General features: G+C 37.1%; 2 protein-coding genes across 2 annotated transcripts in view; one reads left to right on the top strand and one right to left on the bottom strand.

The window, feature by feature from the left end:
* Positions 1–898: 898 nt before the first annotated feature.
* The window catches only part of ubac2 (UBA domain containing 2), a 90,578-nt gene continuing 69,496 nt past the window's right edge, over positions 899–21,980 (top strand). The window contains exons 1-4 of the mRNA XM_006638906.3: positions 899–1,124; positions 6,083–6,210; positions 7,363–7,482; positions 8,458–8,564. Of these exons, the coding sequence (XP_006638969.1) occupies positions 1,094–1,124; positions 6,083–6,210; positions 7,363–7,482; positions 8,458–8,564 (386 nt within the window). The 5' untranslated portion in view covers positions 899–1,093. The remainder of the gene's footprint in view (positions 1,125–6,082; positions 6,211–7,362; positions 7,483–8,457; positions 8,565–21,980) is intronic.
* gpr18 (G protein-coupled receptor 18) lies at positions 7,977–15,610 on the bottom strand. Its single transcript, XM_015363512.2, has 2 exons — positions 15,381–15,610; positions 7,977–9,743 (listed from the first exon to the last, which is right to left on the bottom strand). The coding sequence occupies exon 2, from the start codon at positions 9,713–9,715 to the stop codon at positions 8,720–8,722; it is 996 nt and encodes a 331-aa protein (XP_015218998.2). The 5' UTR covers positions 9,716–9,743; positions 15,381–15,610; the 3' UTR covers positions 7,977–8,719.

Raw genomic sequence — 21,980 nt, 5'->3', positions numbered from 1 at the left:
CATATTTATTATCATTTATTTTTTATTGTCAAATTATAAAGAAAATGTATTGTTTTCATATTGAAGTAATTTATCAGAAAGATCTTTGTATTAAAGTTAGAGACGTCAAATGTACCCGAAAAACGTGCATGTCTGAATCTCTTAATTTTAAGAGACAAAGTGCTACAAACTCTAGACAAACTCTTGCGCAATGGTCCCACCTTCTGACAGCATAATGAATTACATGCATAGGGAAATCGCCCTCTATAACTACAGGAACAAAAACTAGTGCAAACAAAAACTAATTCGGCTCAGAATTTCAGTTTAAAAACTGTTGTGATAATAATAATTATATCATAATTAAAGCAAACAACAACAACAACAACAACAACAACAATAATTAATATGATACAATTATTATTAATATAATAATTAAAGCAAAGGGTTTATTTAAGAAAGTCTTATAGATTTTAAGAACCAGAACAACTAAACTTTTAAGAACTTAATTTCAATTCAACATCTGCTTTTAGTATACATCGCTCTTACAGGTTAAGATTAATGCTATTACAGCTATCAGTTTTTTAATAATAATAATAATAATAATAATAATAATAATATCCCATTTCTATCCATGAGCAATGTATATTAACATTACTACTTTTAGTACAGGATATTTTTTAATTTAATTATTTAACTATGTTGCTCAACACGGTTCTTAATAACGAATTACCATAGCGGCAAGAGAACTAAACATATTATTCAGAAAAAGGAAAGCCCTAGACAACAGCTACGATTTAGCATTTCTGGTAGCTTTCTATATCTACCGGATGTATAGTAGGAACAGAATGATAATTGCGATAACAAATGCAACTACTTCACGTTCAATAGAATGTCGCTGTCAACGTTTTTCACGAACGCGTTTTCCTCTTTGCGAAGGGCGGTATGGTGAAGAAGTTTGGCCCTGCCAGGCTACCCTCCTTGGTTATCTTTTACCTTTTCACCCTTCACTATTTTTTTTTACTTTTAACTTTTATTTCAACTTTTTGATCTTAATTATCAGTGCCTTTATACTCCTGTTGTTTGCATTCCTCGGAAGCCTGATTTCTTTGGGGACATGTTTACGACCACTGGCTCAACGGGGCTCTGTGAGTTATTTTAATGATATATTTTAACTTGACAAGTTACTGTTCTCTGCACTGTCATTCATTCGTTGATTGTTAATATTAGTTTATTTTTAATAAGCAAGCGGTTGCTAACAGTGCATGCCTTACACATATTTCGTAGTTTATGACATGATCTTTGGGTTTAGGCATTAGATTTGTCCATGGCGTTTCTCTAGTATTTTTTAAAGGGATTGCCCCAGGTCCGACGTTATTTTAAAAACTGTATTGTTACGACGAATTCTACCTACAGTATGATAAAAAAAAGCATTTGTATTTAGAGTATTTTCTACTGTATCAGTTGGCATGATTAGTTTCGGTCACGTTAGAGCGATACGATTTTACAGTACGTCAGCTGCCAGCAGAGCCCTGTCTTCTCTAGTCTTTACTATGGAGGCGTTTAGTTGTAGTAAGACATTGAATTCCTGTAAATCGTTTGTAAAGAACTGTTGCCCTCTGTGGTGTTACTTGCAGAATTCCTCCTAACACCGTGCCTAATGTTTATTAAAAACACTACATAATTCATTACAGTTTTTGTTTCAGACCTTTTGTTTTGGTTGTTGATTGCCACATTGTGTACTTATTTTCAAACATTACTGTACCTAATGTCAGTTCTCTAGTAAGTTGTTTTTTCTCTGCTTAAAAATTCAGTTGATTTTGTGAAGCTGAAGCTAGGGAGAGTCTACCATGGGGTTCTAGAGAGCCAAACTCCTGTAGGTTTTATCGGCAGCCTTAAAAGGCCAGAAAGCAGCAATCTGGAAGCAAGTTAACTGGTATTTAAGCAATTTTTCTGATCCAAAATAAGCTATTGAGCGCTCAGCTGGAAAAATCCCAGAAAACACTGTGGCTTTCTCAGACTGGTCAAGGATGTGACTCTGAAGTGCAGAGAGCTAGCATTAGTAGCAACGACTTCCACCTAGACTTTTGCTTAACTGTTTATCAGCCTCTTGCATTGACTTTTCACAATTTTAGCCCATTCTTCTTTATTCATCTGCTTCGAGCCAGTGACAGTTCAGGGTTTCCTCATGCGAACAGATTGCTGCTGGTCTTGGCATAACATTTCAATGGGATGTAGTTCCAGACATTCCAAAATGTGAAATTTCTTCTTCTTCAGCCATTCTGTTGCAGATGTGCTTGTATGTTTAGGATCATTGTCTTGCTGCATGGCTCACTTTCGGCTTCAGCTAATCGTCTGCCATAATCATGGTTCCATCACTGGTGGCAGACCATTCAAGTCCTGAGGCAGTCAAGGAATCCTAAACCATGAGTCTTTCAACACCATGCTTGACCATGTCAGGATGGGGCTGTTTAGTTGGAAGGCAGCATTTCAATTTCACCACACAAAACATTTCTCATTGTGCTGAGAAAGTTCAACTGACATGTCTATTCAGAGAACATTCTTCCAGTTGTCTTGTGGTTCGTCCAGTTGCTCTTTGGAAAAAAAAAATGAGACAGGAGGTAACATTCTTTTCAGAGAGTGATGGTTTCTTCCTGGATATCCTCACATTAACATTATTCCCGTTCAGTCTTGTACTGATGGCTGAGGCACGAACACTGTGATTAGCTGCAACAGGAGAGGCCTGCAGATCCTTAGATGTTACTCTGAGGCTCTTTGTGATTCCTGGATGATTTTCTGGGCTTGTATGAGGAGATCTTGGCAGGATGACCTGGGAAGTCACAGTGGACTTAAATATTTCATTTTTGGGGAAGGGACACCAAATGTTTAGAAATGGTTTTATAACTCTGTCCAGACTGTTGAGCATCAGCTACCTTTTATCTAATGGTTTCTTACATCATTAAGAACGGGACTGCCTAAACTCCTGTTTACTTGTCACCCAATTATTTTCCAACCTGATTCTAATAACTTCTTTGAATGTGCTAAATAATCCAGAGTTCAATTATTATTTCACATACACTGATTCTTAATGATTAATTTATCTTATAAATACACTATACTGTTTCAAAAAACACTAATTGGTAAATATAAGCCCTTTTGGCTATTTAAGAAAATATTTGTTTTTTTCTAAACAGTGGTATCATGGTATGAAAGTGGAATTCCCCTTAACTATATGGGGAATATATAGTATATTAAATACAAATACATTTGCTGTAAGTATTAATAAATCAATATAACCTGTTTTACTAATTGTTTTTCACATGTGGAGGCGAATTGTTTTAACAGTAGAGATTGTACTGAAGCTAAAATTTCGGTAAACAGCCCAATGCAAGCAGCCAAATTACAATAATAGGCTAGTTTCTCAGTGGTGTCAATCATAAGACTCATAAGAAAGATTACAAACAAGAGACCTGACTTGACACCTGAAGAAAGCTCCACGGCCGAAACGTTGTGTTTTCTCTCTCCTTTTTTTCAGCATGGAATAAACCTATTGTTCCTTTGCAGCTGACGCACACTGACGCATGCTGACGCAGCTACCCACCTGAACCAATTCAGAAGAAGTCCACTGCATTGACTTTTTTAATGCCTTTGATGATTTGTAGTACATGTTAAAATACAATAAGCAATATTACTGAACATCTTGTCTCCTAAAATTGCTTTCCCACATTGAAAACTTTAAATGTTACCAACATAAACACCAAAGTATTTCTAAAAAATAGTCTTTTCTAGCTCAGTGTTTTCCATTTTGTAGTTATTATGTTTTTATTCTTGCATGCAAAACTATGCAGGTCTGTATTTAATCTGCCAAGTGTCTTGGAATTTTATGTTAACCTTTCTGAATTTCACTTTCTGCTACTACAGTTTTCACTAGTCTTGGCTAGTTTACCAACTATTCCATAATTGGGATAATTGATTTTCATTAGGAAGAGCAGTGTTCTCAGTGCAGATCCCTGTGGTATACCACTAATTACTTCACCCGAATTTGAACATTCAACCCTTGTGTACTCTGTGGTTTCTATTAACCAATTCCCAAACAAAATACACTTATTTCCTGGAATGCCAGCTGCCTGTAAATGTAAAATTAATGTTTTATCACAAGTCTTCTGAAAATCACGTCAAAACTCTGTGTATGCTCATTAGAATTGTTGCTCGTGCAAAGGACTCTAACGAGTTAGTTAGGCAAGGACTGTCTTTTCTAAATCCAAGTTGAGCAAGGTATTGTTTTCATATACTGTGGTGTGGGTGATTCTTTAAATTTGTTTTAATAATTGCTTTCATAACCTTTTATGTAATGGAAGTCATGCTTAGTGGTCTATAATTATCTGGGGTTTTAATTTTATTATCTGCCTTCTTGTGGATGGGCACTACAATAGCAAATCTGCAGTCCATGGGTCGCAGCCTGGTCCTGAGCGACTGTTGGAAGTGTTGTGTCTGTGGCTTTTTAATAAAATCTCATTTTTCCTTAAGTACAGTTCTTGACATAAAATTGGGCTCTGGGGTTTTATTTATTTTGATTCCTTCTACTACCTTAAAAACCTGTGCCTCTTCTTTGTTAATACTGTTTAATAAAGTACTGAAAGAACTTGTTAAATCATAAAATCAGACTGTAGGTGGAGTAATAGTGTCCGATGAAGCAGCTGAGGTTTCAGCTAGTCATACGCTTTTCCTCTTTGCTGGTTTTGCTTATGTGGTCGTCTTATTGCTCACAGTCTCCATTGTTAGAGTAGGCCTACATTCACAGTCCACGATGCCGAGTTTCTGAACATTCTCTCTTCCTGTAGAAGGCCGTAGAAGGTGGGGTCGTTCTATTTTTTTTAAAGTTGTGGTTCTTAGATGAGCAAAATAAACCCTACAGCAGCAGCATCTACTGCAAAAATTAACCACCACCATCTTGTGTGTGGTGTGACCAATTAACTTGTGTGTTTGGATTTCACTTTTATCATTATAACTAAATAGTAGTAATAATAATAATAATAATAATATAATATGTTTCTATGTATTTACAAAACGTTAAATGCAAAAAGCAAATACCCTAGATTTATCAGTGTATACCAGGAGCTTGTACTCAGTGCATTAGACCTATATTCATCCTAACTTGATCATGGGAATTGACTCAGAAAATAAAATGGTTAGCTCTATAATTGGTTTTAAACCTTACAACCCAAACACTACACTTCTTGTTGAAACTAACAAACTAAAAAAGGTGGACTCACCTAGAGAGTATATGTGCTTAGCTGAGGAGCCAATGGTGTGAAGCTACTTTCTATAGGATTATGACTGAATGGCCTTTAAGTTAGAACCCCCCCCTAAAAAGTGGATGGATCAGTGGGTCTGTATACTAATGGATCATGTGCTGCCTAGATAATGGCTGGGTACAGTTTGCAGTGGTATGCTATGGTAAAGGCAGAGTAAAGTATAGCAAAGATAAAAGCATGGAAGAGCATAAATACTGTATGGTGAAAGCTGACACAAACCTTGAAGAACCATGAAGAAGCTACAGTAATTAAAAACATGAAAAAAGAAAAATATTGAACAAAACATTTCAACAATTGCATGGTGTACTATGGCAAAAGGTTACAAGAGGTTGCTTGGTGTTTAGACCAGACTTTTTAGAGATGTAGTGTACCCAGCCCTCCTTTTTTGTGGTGGGTACATTCGTGAATTATTTGTGGATGATGAAAAATGTGTAAACTATTGCACGTGCCATATTTAATGTTTTCTTTTTTTCAATCTCTTAAATTTAGCAAATAGTAACTGTGCATTAAAATATGGCAAGTTTAAGTTTGTTCCCTGCAGGCTGTGTTAACTTCTTTTCACTTAGAAAATCAACAAAACATGTAATTTGGCCAGGGGTGCCCAAACTTTCGCATACAGCTATGTGTTTTGAATTGAGTCTTGGAGATAGTCTGAGAGGCTTCGGGCCTCTATGAGTGTTCTGGAAGATTTAGGAACACCTCTCACTCCCACCTTGGCCAGACACCATGAGCTCACAAATCTACGCATGGAGAAAGTGAAATACATTTCTTAATTTTCTCTTTTTTAACAGATAAAGCCCCACTGTCCAAAGCCCTGCTGCTCATCCCAAGTGCCCTATCATTCTTGCTGGCAGTAGTGTTTCCACAGTACCAAGACTTTTTTCTGTACAGTCTACACAATATTAGACAAGACCTACAGGTAAGTTATTGCCTGATAGACCTTTAAAAGTGATTATGTTTTGTTTGGCACTAGAGAGCCCCTTGCATGTTTGATTTAATTTTAGTTTTTTTTCAGGGGAGTAGACCAAAGAACCACTACTTTGAGCTAAACAACTTGTTAAAAAGAGAGATGCAATTTAAATGTAATTTAAATATAATGAGTCACAGGACCAAAAATAATCACAATCATAATCACAATCAAACAATCAAACACTCACCAAGTAGAAAGGTTACAGTCAAGAGGAGCCCATTTGGCCCAAATTCTAGTGCATTTGGCTGCTGATAGCTGATAGATACCTGGACCTCATCCAGCAGTTACAATTGACTTAATCCAGAGTATTATAATGAAAAAAACCCACAACCCCTTATGTAAAACATTAATGAAGTAAAAAAAAAACATAAGATGCCAAATCCTTAAGCTGTTTTTGTAATACTTAGTAAGTTTACGAACATAAGTATTCTTTTGACAGCAGAATACTTTTTATTATTCTATACAGCTGTAATACGTAATTAGACTTGATTGGAACTGACTCACAAATCATTGCAAAGAAATAAATCTCTCTCAAGAAGAAAATATTGATTGGAACTAACTGGGAATGGTTGATAGAGTCTGATTTTGAAGGTGTTAATAAAATGAAACTCTTTGCCCTGTTTGTGCTGGAAGGGTTAGAAATCCTGTCTTTAGTGTAAAATGATCCCTTTATTTGTCACAGCATCATCACATCACATAATTTTGTGGCTAGAGGCTATACCTGAAACCATCGGGCGCAAGGTGGGATGCAATCTGGATGGGAGACCAGCATATCGTAGGGCAGACAAACTCACATATGCAGACACACTCACACCAGGGCCAATTTTACAGAAGGTGATTCACCTACCAGCATGTCTTTGGACTTTGAGAGAAAACTGGAGCATCTGGAGGAAACCCATGTGAGCAGGGGGAACATATAAACTCCACGCAGGTAGAATCCCAGGTCCATAATTGACCCAGCACTACACCACTTCACAGCCCCCACATTATTTGTAATTTTGTTGAAATACTGTATGCGTTGTCGAATGTGACTTATTACTGTTGTAGCGATTTCTTTCTTCTTCTGCATCTGTCATTAATTTCCCTGTCTGTATGTTTCAGATCTGGAGATTGATATGTGGAAGGCTCATTTGCTTGGATTTGAAAGACACATTCTGTAGCAGCCTCCTTATCTACAATTTCCGGATTTTTGAAAGAAGATACGGCAGTCGGAAATTTGCTGTATGGATTTTTCTCCTATTCAGATAAGCTCTGAAACTTGGAAAGCATAGTGCTTTTTAAATACTCACTCCACTGAGACTTTGTACTAAATTAGTAATGTAACCAATATTAGTACTAAATACTTGCAGAGCATGTTTAATATTACTGCAGTGCTTAGGTGGTGACTAGTGGTGCATTTCCAAATGATACAGTGAGCTTCAATTAATCCTTGTTTATCAGTTTACTTATTATCAGTTCAGTGCCGATATTATAAACTGACTAGTACTGTGCTGTAAAATAAGTGACACACTACCGAAGGTACTGTCCCTTCTTTCATAATGAACCTCTATTTTTCCATTTCTTTGGAAAGGGTTGTAGATATTATTACTGAGGCCTTTTTAGGAATACATTTAACCTTAAAAATTTTAAAACTTCTGCCTGTGCCCTCCACTGAAGTGCAGTATGTCAGAGTTTTCAGTTTTCATGTGAGTAGAGTATGGAAATCAGAACTGTCATTACAGATATATATTTTTTATTTGAATACTTCAGATTAGTATTTTCTTAGGAAATAACCTATTTTTGACAGTGTGATATTGAATTATAAAAGCTAAAGGAATAAAAAATGAAGTAATGAAGAGAAACACATTTTTTAATACCCTGTGCAAATCCTGAAACAATCCACTGTTATAGGCAGGCCAGTGTGGCGCTCTCATATGCGGTGACCCCACTGGAAGAACAAGAGGTGTCCTAGATTTAGGTACTGTCCTAAGATCGGCCATCAGAAAGCTATGGCATAGAAGGCAACTTCAAATCTTCAATAAATGTGAAGAGTACAACAGTAAGAAAAGCAACATAGCTGTGCTTGTGGCAGGCTGGAAGTAAACATGATAATATGACCTCTTTACTTGTGAATCTTGGTAATGGGAATTGAATGAAAGATGCAGGATGTTAGCAAAAGTGCAACAATGAGTAACACGCCTTTCTTTCTGGCCACAGTCTTTCCTGTTTGGCGCGTGGATTCTGTCGGCCCTCTTTGACACCCTGCTTGCCGAAGCTCTGCGCTGTTTTTCAGACCTCAAAGTGGATGTTCTGCCATCCGGGCTGTAAGTTCTGTTTTCTTTCTCACTTCTTGTCACGGTGCAAATCAATTTTTTCAAAATATTTCACATGACATAGATCAAGCAACAGGTGACCATGCAGAGGTTGTGAGCCATGGTGCCTTTAGATGGAGTATGGATACAATCAGACTCATCCTGCCTCAGATCATTCCACTGTTAATGTTGCTGAGAGATCGCACGCTGCCCGTGTGCAAGCTCTTCCTCCTGACACTGCGCAGGTAGTTGCGGTACAGTATGACGCTGATGACGCGGTCCTGGAACTGTTTGGACACTATGTAGTACAGGATGATGTCCAGGCAGGTGCTGAGGTTCATCATGAAGGTCGTGAAGGCTGCCCAGGCGCTGTAGTCATGCCCAGTGTTCTCCAGCAGCAAGAAGACGAAACAGACGTGGAAGGGCACGAAGCACACAAGCACCTGCACGATCAGGGTGATGATGATCCTGATCGACTTCTGCTTGACTTTGGGCTTGAGTTTGGAAGTCCGCCCGTGAATGAGGTTGTTGACGATGATGGAGTAACACCCGATCATTATAAAAATGGGCACCAGGAAGAAGAAGATGATGCGGACAAAGTTCACGGGGTTGTCCTGCTTTAGATGAATGATGTCCCGCATCTTTACACAGGTGGTGAAGTTACTGGCCTTGTCGGGGTCGTTGTCTGGAAAAAGCAGTGGCGCCGAGCAGCCCAAACTCATTATCCAGATGCCAGTGCAGGATATTATGGCTTTGCTGACGTTCTTCAGCTCCTTGCTGTGCTTGGGCTGCACTATGGCTACATACCGGTCCGCGCTTATTAACGCAAAGAGCCAGAGAGCAATGCAAGGGTAGAATACTGTCAGGGCTGCTGTGATTCTGCAGAACATATCGCCAAAGGGCCAGTAGTTCTTCCCATAATAAACCATGCGGAATGGCAGTACCAAAATAAAGATCAGGTCCACTAAGGCCACGTTCATCATGTACATGGTGACCGAGTTCCTCCTCTTGGTGGTGAGGCTGAAGACCCATAGTGCTGTGACGTTCACGATAATTCCAATGGTGAAGATTGTGCAGTAGAACACTAATCCTACAATCCTGTATTCCACTGGCTCGGTTTCACCTGTCATCCTGTCCAGAGAAGTATTGTCATTTGTTTCCATAACAGCTGGTTTCCTTTAAGACATGATGCTGCAGCAAGGAGAGATAATAAAGAAAATCCAACACATGAGCAAATAAATCCCAAATAACCAGACCAGGGCTTTAAGTATAGACTATTCTAATTCAGAGAAATGCTACATACTACTTAATATGCACTATATCTTCATTACTTTGACTATTTACCAATTACTTGTAAATAATTTTATATCTTGGGTCTTTTCACAGTAATAAAAACAAAAAGATTTTTCAGTTCTTTTGCAACTTTATGCCACCCCCAGCTGTTTCTGTTAGTCAATGATTAATCACCGTTTTCACATGGTATATCTGAGATACGTTCCAAAAACAGTTACCTCGGGTGAACATCTTTCAGTGGTTGTGTGTGAACCCCTGAGGTCATTCCCTTGGTCTATGCAAATCAAGGAATTTGAAAGTGGTGGAAAGTTTTGGCTGCTTTAATTTTCTTATACCCCAAAGCCTAAGAGCACATTTCTACATGCACGATGAAAAAAGGTTTATAGCATGTCACTCCATTTATTGGTGTGGTAAGGACAACAGCATACTGTAAAGTATAGTAGTGTCATCACAGATTAAAGACTGTTACTCTCAATAGTTTAGAAAAACATTTATTATTAATTCTTCCTTCACTTTTTAAATGTTTATAAGAATGAGTATAAAGCAATGTAAGTGTTAACATATCATTTTCATTAACGCTATTCAGTTGATCCAAGATGACTGTGGAAAAGACATTAGTGGTTACGTACAATCAAAAATTAGTTGAAAGCTGAAATATAAAGGAAATGTACTTAGATCATTAATTTGATTAGTGGCTGCCTGTAAGTATACATAAACCATTGTGAAACTTCCCCTGGCTAGTTCAGAATCCCGCATCACAAGTGTTGCAAGCTTCGTCATGTAATTATTTTGATGGGGATTTTCCCACATCCTGTATTTTAAAGCTATCTATACAGTTAGTGGGGCAGAGGGACAATGAAAGTACTGGAACAGGTTTACCCTCTGGCTCACAAAAGTATCAGAATTGTTGACTACCCTCTTACAACAAAGTACACAAAACAAAGTCTAGCTTTTTGAGTTTTGTCTGTAGTGCAGGACATGTCCTCTGGATGTCTGCTAATAAATTCTTATTTCTCTGTTCTGGCACTGAACAATAGTACAAATCTGAGAATCACAACTGTTAAATCAATCCACCCACTTTGTCACAGAAAACTAGCCTTAGAAAACCTCTTATTCCCAGGTTCTGAAACTAAGCAAATGAGCAACTGTTACATGATTTAGAACAGATGCCAGTGATGAGAAACAGAATGAAATGAAAACAGAATTAACACATCCGTATGACTGTACAGTTTAAAGAATATTTAGAGCACTGTATTACAACTCAGAAAAGGAGCTTTTCTTTCTGATAACCCATATTCTTGTCCAAAATAGAAAAGCCCGGGTGTATAAGAGATACTTATTAAAAGCAAAAATATTAAACTCTTTATCAGGAGTTATATATACAGGTAATGGAAAGAAACTGGATATACCTGAAACCAAGAATATAACATCCCAGCATGCTTAGGAACCTGTGTAAAAATGCTGCAAGGACCTGCTTGCCCATAATTATGGTTAGAATGCCAAAAAGAAAAATCTTCAGTGTCACTGAAAGATTGTTGGGCAGCATTTGGCAGGAACATCAGTGACCATTACACCTCAACTTCATGAAATACCAGTAACAGTGCTGTCGAAGGTGATGTGAGCATGGAATTCCAAGGGAAAGACTTCATCTTTGAGTGAGTGGAAGTGCATACTTCAGGATCATGCTATTCATATATTAATGCAAAACAGGCGATCAACAGCAGATCAGTTGACTGCAAACTGCAAATTTCAACCTGTAGTATGAGCAACCGGTTTCTTTATAAATGGTCTACTGAGAAGTCCACAGAGCAGAATGCTATAGTCCTATTGCAGTGCACAAACAATACACAATTACAGTATGAATCTGGTAGTGCAAAAAGCACAGGCAGTGAGGAATTGAGTAGAACAGTGAAGGAATGTGAAATAGTCAGACGATGATTGACTTTCTCTTGAAAGAATGGTGCCACATCCCTCCTACAGAATCCTAGACACTGGTAGACTCTATGCCATGATGCATACTGGCGTGAGGCAGCCCAGAACCATTTTTAAATAATTTTACATTGGTCTTTCCATTTTTTGTCCATACTGTTTATACCTTCATCGTTTTCAAATGCCAGAAATCTCCTAATAATTAAATTAGGCATGCCCTTCAGGTATTTGTGATTACAATGAATAAGTGAAATCTACCTTGCAGGTGAGTGGTTAACTTGAATTTCCCGTCCTTTTGTTATGAATGCAGATATGCACATAAAACTAATGGAAATATTTTCTCGTAATTTTGGCACCTGCACTAATACAGCACTGTATTTTACATGTATATCAGTTGAACGCATATACTGTATATATAAACATCATGCTTTCGTCTTCAAATCTCTGCTATTAGAAAATGTTTTTTTTTCACAATAAATCTACATATAACTTAGATTGCTTTGTTAAAAGAAATAAAGATCTTTGTTTTCAGACACATTGGTTAGGTTAGCTGATTACAAACCGCCTATGTAACTGATAAGTTAGTCTGTGTGTGGGGGTGAAAGAAGGAAACAGCTGTGTACAGGCCAGTGTGGCTTCTGTAACTGATGTTACTATGGCTCAGTCAGAAGCTGATTAGCTGCTTGGCTGCAGCTGTACTGATCGTGAAGTGTCCAAAAATAAACTGTATATACTGTAAGTAACTCACTTGTAAAGCCCCAGGTTAATTTTGTGTGCTTGAGTTGGGGAATTTGGTTAACATACTGTTCTAAAATACAGTTTTAGAAATGTTATCCCCCTGCTTATTTTGAAAAGAGTGACTGTTCCTCTCCTTAACATAAAAGCCAGATGTACCAATATTAGTGGTAAAGGAGCAGGAGGCAGGGCTGACTGAGGTGGAGTTCACAGGACATGATCATGTCTTGTACACAAAGCCAGATGGCAGAAAACGTCTTACAGTGATCATCTTGCCTTTTGCTGTTGATTTGAATGTGTAAAAGAAAGCTGGCTTTAATGTGCTCTGAGTCACAGTAGAAAGAGAAGAGGAAGTGGGCAGTGGACAGAGGAGAAGGAGCACTGTACATTCCCCTGGGGGCTGTGTTGGCAGTGGGTCGTCTGTACAGCCTCTCACAAGATTCTTGTTGCCAGATCCCTTACTTATTTGGAACTGCATGACGAGTACTGTATCTTTTCCTGGTCTGTGTAAACATTTGGATCAGTTTCTCACATATGAGCCCACATTCTGAGGAATATATTAATTATGAATTATAATTATAGTCCTGTGGCCAAGGTATAGCATTCAAAACCTGAAGTGGGGCTTTCCAGCTTCACTTTTTGTGGTCTGCAGGGTTTCTGTGTTTTAGAAATAACTCTAAAAAACTGATCCAATTAAGGTTTAACCAGACCAGCTCATCCCTTCTGCACAGACATAAGCTGTTGATGATTTTTTTAAAGAGGCTTAGAAAACCAGCTCGATTCCAGACTGTGAAGACTGGTCCTAAGGTCTGCCTAACACCAGACCTAAGACCCAGATTAAACCAAAACTCTTGTGGAAAGTCGGTAACTCAGGTGTGGCTTGTTGTTTGCAAGGCATTTTGTTTTTTTCCCCCACTCTGTGAAAACCTGTCAGCAAAGTTTTCAATTTGCAATTCCACTAGGGAAATAGATTTATGTATCAATCTACAGAGTCATGTTATGTAAAAATGACTGGCCCCTCCCAACACTGGACTTCTTCAATGTCCGCATAATACTTCTGCAAGCACCGTACAAACATTAGACTTCCGCAAGACCATACTGATGCACAAATCTAAGTTGCCATTTATAGATGTTATGGTTTCCACTCTGTTTTGGTCTTGGTGTTGCCGTCATTGTATTATCTATACACCAGACTGCTTTTCTGTATGGTAGGGCTTTGCATATTTTTATGTAGCGTAGGTTCCACAAGAACACTTGTCTGGTATTCCATAGCCCCTGAACACTTGGTGTGAACTTTGGTGACTGGGAACAATATCTGCTGCATGGATTACTACTGAGTGAATACATGGGGGTCCCTCGAGGCACTGTGTAGTACATTGTAGATTCTGTATTATGCTGAGTCACTTCAAGGCAATTTTATGCGGATGACTGAGCAGATATATTGTTAAAGGGATAATTAACAGGTCTGACAATCTTACAGTTACAACATTTAGGGAACTCTACACCCTCTGAGGAGAGAAGGGCCTCCTTCCATTATTAACACTTACCTGTAGTTTCAGCCCTCTTTCTGTCAGTCATTTCTACACTGTGCAACACTTACACTGGAAAGTGTGGTTTAGGATATTTTTTTCCAGCATGCACACAAAAATAACAAAAACATAAGATTTCACAAGAACGTTATAGTACTTTTGAGGTCTTCAGTTGTGTGCTAAGTTCTCTCATTGCTGTTTTTTGGGTATGCATTCAAGATCGATCACATTTGCACATTAATGGAATGTAGATGTCTTTTGCTCTGTTTTGTTAGGCTAGTACCTGTACAGGCGTTGCTTTGCCAAAGAGTCTGACAATGTATTTCCTTTAATAAATAATAATGTAGTTATTTATTTCATTTACATTGTGATTTGTAACCCTGAAAAATCTCAAAATATTTCACACCTAGGAAAGGATGCCCTTCAGCATTGAAGTACAGCATTCACCTGTTTAATGTGTTGAGCCGTTCTGCACTGCAAGCCCCACTGCACAGCATGTACTGTATAGTTTGCCATGAGTGTTTTTGATCACATTTTGAAGATTCTGATCTTTTTTTTTTTTAAGATTAAAGATTGATAATGATCCATTTGTTATAATAGTAGAAAGCCTTAGTGGTATCTTTGTACAAATTGCTTGTAGCGTACATATATTGATACAACGGGTTGTGATCACTGTTCGGATATGTATTTTAATTAGTGGTGCCATCTTGTAATTAGGTTTAATATTTCTTTCATTGAGGAAGTTGAAGAGGCTTTTCTCTGGAAAAAATGGACTATGTGGCCACTGCTTCAGAACAGAAACTATAAACCAAATGAAAAAAGAGAAGTTGAAATTTGATTTCAAGAACTTAAAATATTCATGTGTTTTATAAAGTTGCATGGTACAAATTAGGATGTGTGTTTTATACTATTGTTCAAAACTGTTTTTTATTTCAGCATGTTCAAGTACCTCCTCAATTCATCAGAAATATGCTGTATCATATATTATGTGCATGGTCAGTCAGTAAGAAATGGAATTTAATTGCTACTTCTGCTATATTCCATTTATACCACTAATTCTTACTTTAGTTATTTTCATAAACAGTTTTATTTATTAAAAGTTGTACTTAAATGCTTTTGTGTTGATAGGTGGCGTAGGAGAACCAGGTCCTTATTTTCCCTGTTTGAAAACTGCCCACTCCATGAATGAATTTAATGGTGTTCTGAAACATTGTAGTATTTTGAACATTTCCTGTGAGGGCTTCGGCGCTGTGAAGCAGTTCATTGAGAAGCAAACAGAAACATGGATGCCTAAACTACAGTACATTTTGACATAAAAGCATTAAGAAGAGATTGGCCTTACCTTTGTCTTTTCTTTTGTCTCATGTACATGTACTCATATCAGAGAGGCTTCATGAGCAGCAAGGTACAGTATATGATGTGGCTTTGAAGCTTCTCCCCGTGCTCCGCAGAGTGCCTTGCCTTAAGTGATCTGAGGAAGTGATGCGATGTGATATTTTGAAGGCCTTTCTGTAACTGCGGCTTCTGTGAAGCCCCTACACTTCCTCCATTGTCAGCAATGACTGGTGGAACAAAAACTTCTCGTCTCTGTTACAGTCTGGGTTTCTTTATATTCTTGTTGCAGATGTTTTGTCCAAATACGACCTGAAGATTTAAGGGCTGGTGTTAGGTGAAAGTACATTTTGATCTCTCTGAGAGAGTTAAAGATGAAAAAGTAATGAGAGAATTTCTGTTACCCACCCTTGTTATTTATAATATTATAATGAGACAATGGGTATTGCAGAAAGTTCTGAACTTCGTAAACAGGAAAAAAGCTGTCACTGAGTCTGTTGTCATGTTGTTATTCCACTACATTTTTGATACTTGCACCAGTGGAATTATCACCCACTAACATAACTCAAAAAAGGGCTTTTCATGTACCAGTTGATCTTTGAAAAACATGGTCCTAGAAATGGTGCTTTTATTGAATCCTGTGCTCCTATTTGTGTTTATCATTAATTTATTTGGAGAACTCAAATGAGAGTAAATTTTCATTAATGGCGATGACATCTGTGTATATCATTCATTTATTTGGAGAAGTCAAATGAGAAATGATTAATTTTCATTAACGGTGATGAAGACAAAGAGTACCCTTTGAATTTTCTAGAACAATCTAAGCGAAGAAATGCTGAAGGGTAGAATCCCAGAATTTAAACCAAGTATCCTCTGGTTCAGAGGGTCAGGCGTTTTTTTAACATTATGTCTTTTGTTATGTTATTGGGTTTCGAAAGGTGCATTATAAATAAAAGTTGTTATTGGATAAAGTTGTTATCTGTACAGCAGAAAGCAGTTCTGTGTCTTGAAGAAGTAGTCACCATGCTTGAAAGAAGGTGCAACGGACATTCAATTAAAAGGTTGTGTGTCTCCTGCTTTGGAAAATACCATTTAGATGTAATCATAGGCTGTTGTGAAGGAACTTATCAGATGTGTTCATGTGTGTTGTTGAACTGATGTTCTGTATTATGCCATAGTGTTCTCTGGGCAAATTGCTGTTAATATGGAGTCTTTAAAAAACCTCTCAAATATTAGCATCCTACTTTTATTGACATTTCTCTTTGTCTTTCATATATGTTTATGGTCTTAGCTTCACCTGTTTTTTGTTGTTTTCATAATATCAAATGTTTCCAAGGAAGGTTATTAAGCTAGTCTTCATAGGAATGGACCACAGCATAAATACAGGAATAGAGAAAGGCGATAAGTGGGAAAAGGAACCGGAAAAGTCAGAGATCTCCTTTTTCTAACCAGGCTGGAAAACAGATTCTGTCTGGGTAACCTGAACAATGAAAAGAGTACCTTTGGACTGAGCATTATTACAAAAGAACTTGCTGTCTTATTTTAGGAAATTCTGGGATCTTATTTGGGAAATTCCTGTATTTTGCAATTCTCATGTTAAAATGTTCTCTGTTATTATTAGAGTGGAGAAATTGGTTTCCATTCACTTGTGGGCATCCCTGTTCAGAGGGAGATTTAGTCCTGGGTAGAATCTGTTTTCTTAAGATGCAGGTTTTCTTTGAGGTGTATTCATATTGTATTGACAGACCTTTGGAATTCTCTAGGCCTATAGTAAGGAGGGCTTTGGAATACACTAATTGTATATATCTTGTGATGCCACAGCGGGCACAGTCATCACATGGGCTTCCAAATACGGGTGTCTAAGATTGACAGACACAGTCCAGCATGGGCCTTTACATGGTGAGTTCACCAACCACTGTGATAAAACAAACTAAATCTTCCCTTCTCATGCATACAACTGCTTCTACTGTAGCACAAGCCATGCCTTTGACACAGGCAGGGTTGGTGTTCAATAACTGCAAAATGTATTGTATTTTGTTTGTTTTCAGAAATATTGGGTAAAGCATCAACATCTTGCTAAAAATAGTGTATATGAGGCATTTCAGAACCGTAAAATGACCGCTTCATCTTGCGTCATTGTTGGAAGTTAGCCCTTTAACCTGTAGCCTACCCATAGAATTCATGTGTGTGAATTCATCCTCTGAGCTTTAAAAATGGCATTTTGACTGGGTTCAGATCTGGTAGTTGAGAAGGCCATGATATATGGATAACATTCGTGTCATACTCATCAAACTACTGGGAAACCATATATGCTTTGTGAATGTTGTCATTGACATTGGCATTGGAAGACACCTACAGTAGTATCCCAAGAGGAAATAGATGTTGCAATATGGGGTGAAAATCTTTATGGACCATTACGTATTAAGTAAGTGATTAGAATTGACCTTGCTTTCTAAGAGAAGAGAGCATCCAATCCATGAGGGGAAATACACCCCCACACAACGTTATGAAATATTACCAGAAAGTAAGCACCTCTTGCTGCCCCAGTATAATACTAGGTTTTTGGATTACCTATATTAATTTTGAGGTTAGACAGCATATGCTTTTCATGAGCACTACCGATAATTTGACATCTCTTTTTATTGTTGAATGGATCCTCTTTTAACAGATCTGATTACAGCAGCAACTTGTTCATGCTTGTTTATATCCTGTGTCTCATCAATGATTAATGCAAACACACCTGCATTCTGCACACTCACTGTGGGTCGTTCATTATTGATATCGGCTCATTCCGGTATTTGCCTCAAACTGAATGACTGAATTCTCCCACTTCATGACAAAGCGGTCAATGATGGGGCATTGATGCTCTCAGTTTCCTTAAGTCTAATTTTTTCCCTTATTAAAAGATTATGCATGCAACACTTTCTGTCCACAGAAAATGTATTGCTTCGTCTGTAGTCGCAATTTCTCATACTGGGTATGAAATTTTTGTAATGGAATAAATTCATTGAAGGTACAGTATAGCAAATTTTGCACATTTTAAATTAAATACAAAATTGTGAACTTTGTGAAAATACTGTATGATTGCCATGTTGTTGCAAACCGCTGTCTCACCATGGGCAAGAGTGAGAGTTTGAGTGAATTCTGGGTGATGTGAAATGGCCCTTCCTGCTCACTAGCTGCTGTAAGCAAATGAGAAGCATGATCTCTGAAACAACTTGAATCCTTTTGGCTCTTCAGAACATAGTGGTCACACACAAAACAGAGGATCAGATCAGCAAAAAACCAAGCTGTTTCATTTTGTAAGGGATATTCAACTAGGACTGATGTTGGTCCCATTGAGAAGCTTCTCGATGAGATTCAGCTTGATGCATGAGCAAATAAGTAAGGGTTTTGCAGCAGGCAATTCACCATGAAAATATTCCAACATGACCTGCATGCAACATTAACAAGTAAGTAGTGTTTGTTGGCAAAACCATCTCAAAGTAGATATGTTGAATTCAATTCAGTTGCACTCATTCAAATCGGCAGTCTAGATACAGTACCCAAAAATATGTTGCTTTGTATTTGGTTGTATCAGAACATGAAATTAAATCAGTAGCAAAATTCGCTTAGTGTGAATGGGTTTTTTGGGAACAGAAATCGATACATTTTCAAAACTTGTCAATTTGGGATAGGAAATTTTCTCTGCCTGGGATTACATGATTATGAAACCTGACAGTTCGTTGTGTGAAATATATTTTCATTTCGGATACTGAACCAAAACTTGTGCTCAAATTAGGTGCCATTCCTATCATTTTTTCTAATAACAACCGATGAAAAACAAATGCGGTGAAAGAGTGACGTCAGTGCTTGACAAGAAATACTGAAAAAAAAATCTTCACAATTTAAGAGATCCTTTTTATCATAATGTTTAAGACTTAAGTTAAGATGGGCATTAAATATTTCTATTACAATGTATTCCCAAGACATCTTGTTTACAGTGTAATAGGTCTGTTTCACATCACTGGATGTTTTGTTTCCTCGTTCTGAATCGCAAACAATGACTGCAATATGGCGCTATGCATGCCTGGAAATTTAGTCTATTTTGTAAATTGGAGGTTTTACAGGTGTACTTTGTAATCGTACTATCATTGGGGTGTGAAATGCCTTCTGGAGTCTTAACTGATTTCCATTTCATACGTCTCTGAAACAATAACAATACAGTTTTCTTTGGGTGGGGGATCACTTTGTAACCATTTTTTTATTATAGCTTTCTTACTTGCTGCCAAAAATATTTTAACAACTTTAAACCAGATTTTTCATGTTAAGGCAGTTGGAGAATCCGATTAATTATATTGAAACCTGGCTAGATCACCAATTATAGCTTGGACTGGAGTATTTTTTTTAATCTAGTCTCTATGTTTTTCCACTTGGCTGCCATTTTATCAGTCACACCAACAGACCAGATGCTTGAGTTGTGCCGCATAATAATATTCTTTGAGACTGGGGAGTGGTTTTTTGTTCTTATCTTACCTTATCTTAAAGGTTGTAGTGAGTACGAAACAAGCCAGTCAATGTAGTAAAAGCCGATACCTTGACTTCCTACAGGGAAAAGCTGGATGAGACAATTGGATCAATGGGCTTCCTCTCATTCGTAACCTTTCTAATGTTTTCATGACAGCCCCATTGTGCATCTGTTTTTTCTCCACTGTTGGATATATTCTGATAATAGACTACTATTTCACTCTTCACTCTTAATCATCAGAAAATGGTTCTTGAAATTGTAATTCACCCACTTTTCATTAGACTCATTCAGGAGAGATTTCCCAAAAAATATTTTTTGATATAGTAAATTTGATTACATTTAAAAGAAATGTAAGTGTGGTTTATGTTAATTTGTATAAAGCAATACTTTAGTGCATTATGGATCCAATAACTTTGCCTCGCACAACTTTTTCGAAAGCAGCTTTTTGAAAAGAGGAACAGATACTGTTGTTTACAGTAAAGTCCAAAAATCCCTTTACTGCACTGGTAACATAAAATAAACCACAAGTAATGTGTTTCACCTCACTATTGCTTCACATGCTGAAGTGAAATACTAGTTTGATTTCAGTTTATGTTTTGTGCATAACCTCGTCTGAAAATGTTTACCGGTGTGGAACACTTTATGGGGGCAATTAATTTATAAAGCATTTCAGTGTGTAAATATAAGTACTGAAGTCAGGTTTAACTCTTTCCTAAATGTAATGTGCAGGACAATATGTAAATTTAGTGTGAATAAAACATTTCTCAATAACTGTTTTTAAAAATGTAACATTTTACCTTTCATTCTTATTTCTCTACAGTCACACAGCAACGATTGATTGATTCTCAAAGCTTGGAAGGAAATTAATCAGTTTTTTTTTTACATTTTATAACATTGAGTTGTAAAAGTTACTTTATTATAAGCCAACATGAAAACCGTAGTGCTAGTTTAATCTAAGTGAAAATATTCATATTAATCCTACTTTTGCATTTTGCATATACTTGCATTTTATTGTTGCAATGAGAAAGAATATTCTGCCTGCTGTCCTGTTTGATCAGGGTGTGTTGGATTAATACTTTTGGTTGTCTCTGCATTATAAAGAGCATTGTAGATTGCATTAGTTTAGTGGCCAAAATCTATACATTTTCTAATATTGTGAGACTAGGACCTCTCCAGTTCTGCTGTAAGGTAGGTTTTTATGGTTTAAGCTGGCGTCACTTCTCACAAGTAATACAGCCACAATGTCTGTGTATGGCTAGGGTCGTTTCCTGTCAAGCACTTCAGCTTCATGAAAGACACTTTCTATATAAATAAAAGTAGAGCAAAATAATCCAAAGGTAAGGGAAAGTGGCTTACAAAGTTACTATTTTGACTGCTTGCTTTAGTTTCAGTTTCTCAGTATGATTCCCTTAATTTGATCTTTTTCATTAAGAAGTGCCGAGAGGTATAAAATGAGGTTTCCGAGCTGTATCTCATTTCTTAATGAATCTTAATGAGTCTCTTAATGTTTGCTGTTTTTGCTGATTGCACGGGTCCTGTACCACTTTCTGCAAATAGTGTTTATATTTGTTTATATCATCTGACAATTAAAATATAAGAGATCTGCAATTTTTTTGCATGCTTATTTTACAGTGTTTTTACTTCTTAAGAAGTTTGAAATGTTATATAATGTATTTGAAAATAATTTGCTATATTTTCTTCCTGCATAACTTCATGCTTCAAAGCTGTCATATCTGTATTACAAATTACAGAAAAGCTGTGAAATTAAAGGAATAAGTATTTTCACCCTTTCAGATTTTTACACAGTAATGTGTAGATTCTCGAGAAGGCAGTAGCCACTTATCTCCTTAACCACTATTCTGATAAATACTCTATGACCTGTAGTGTCAAAGGCTGACAAAAGATCAACTCCAAACAAAAATGTCAAAATCCCTTTGCTACTGGCTATGAGGAACTCTTATTTCAGTCACTAGTGCTAGTTGCTAGTATCTAGTGACCTGAAATAAGAGTGGTTTCAGTGCTGTGTACTTGAGAAAAACGTAACTGAAATTTGCCAAACAAATAAATGGTAAATAATTTTTAATTAGCTTCTGCTCGCTTTCT

Source organism: Lepisosteus oculatus, chromosome 15 (genome assembly GCF_040954835.1).
Source record: "Lepisosteus oculatus isolate fLepOcu1 chromosome 15, fLepOcu1.hap2, whole genome shotgun sequence".
Taxonomy (NCBI): Eukaryota; Metazoa; Chordata; class Actinopteri; order Semionotiformes; family Lepisosteidae; genus Lepisosteus; species Lepisosteus oculatus.
Note: the sequence above shows the minus strand (reverse complement) of the source record. Positions and strands in the feature narration are given on the sequence as shown.

Bases quoted from the DNA above. Each gene is read 5' to 3' on its own strand.
- gpr18 (XM_015363512.2), bottom strand. From the start codon at position 9,715: ATGGAAACAAATGACAATACTTCTCTGGACAGGATGACAGGTGAAACC.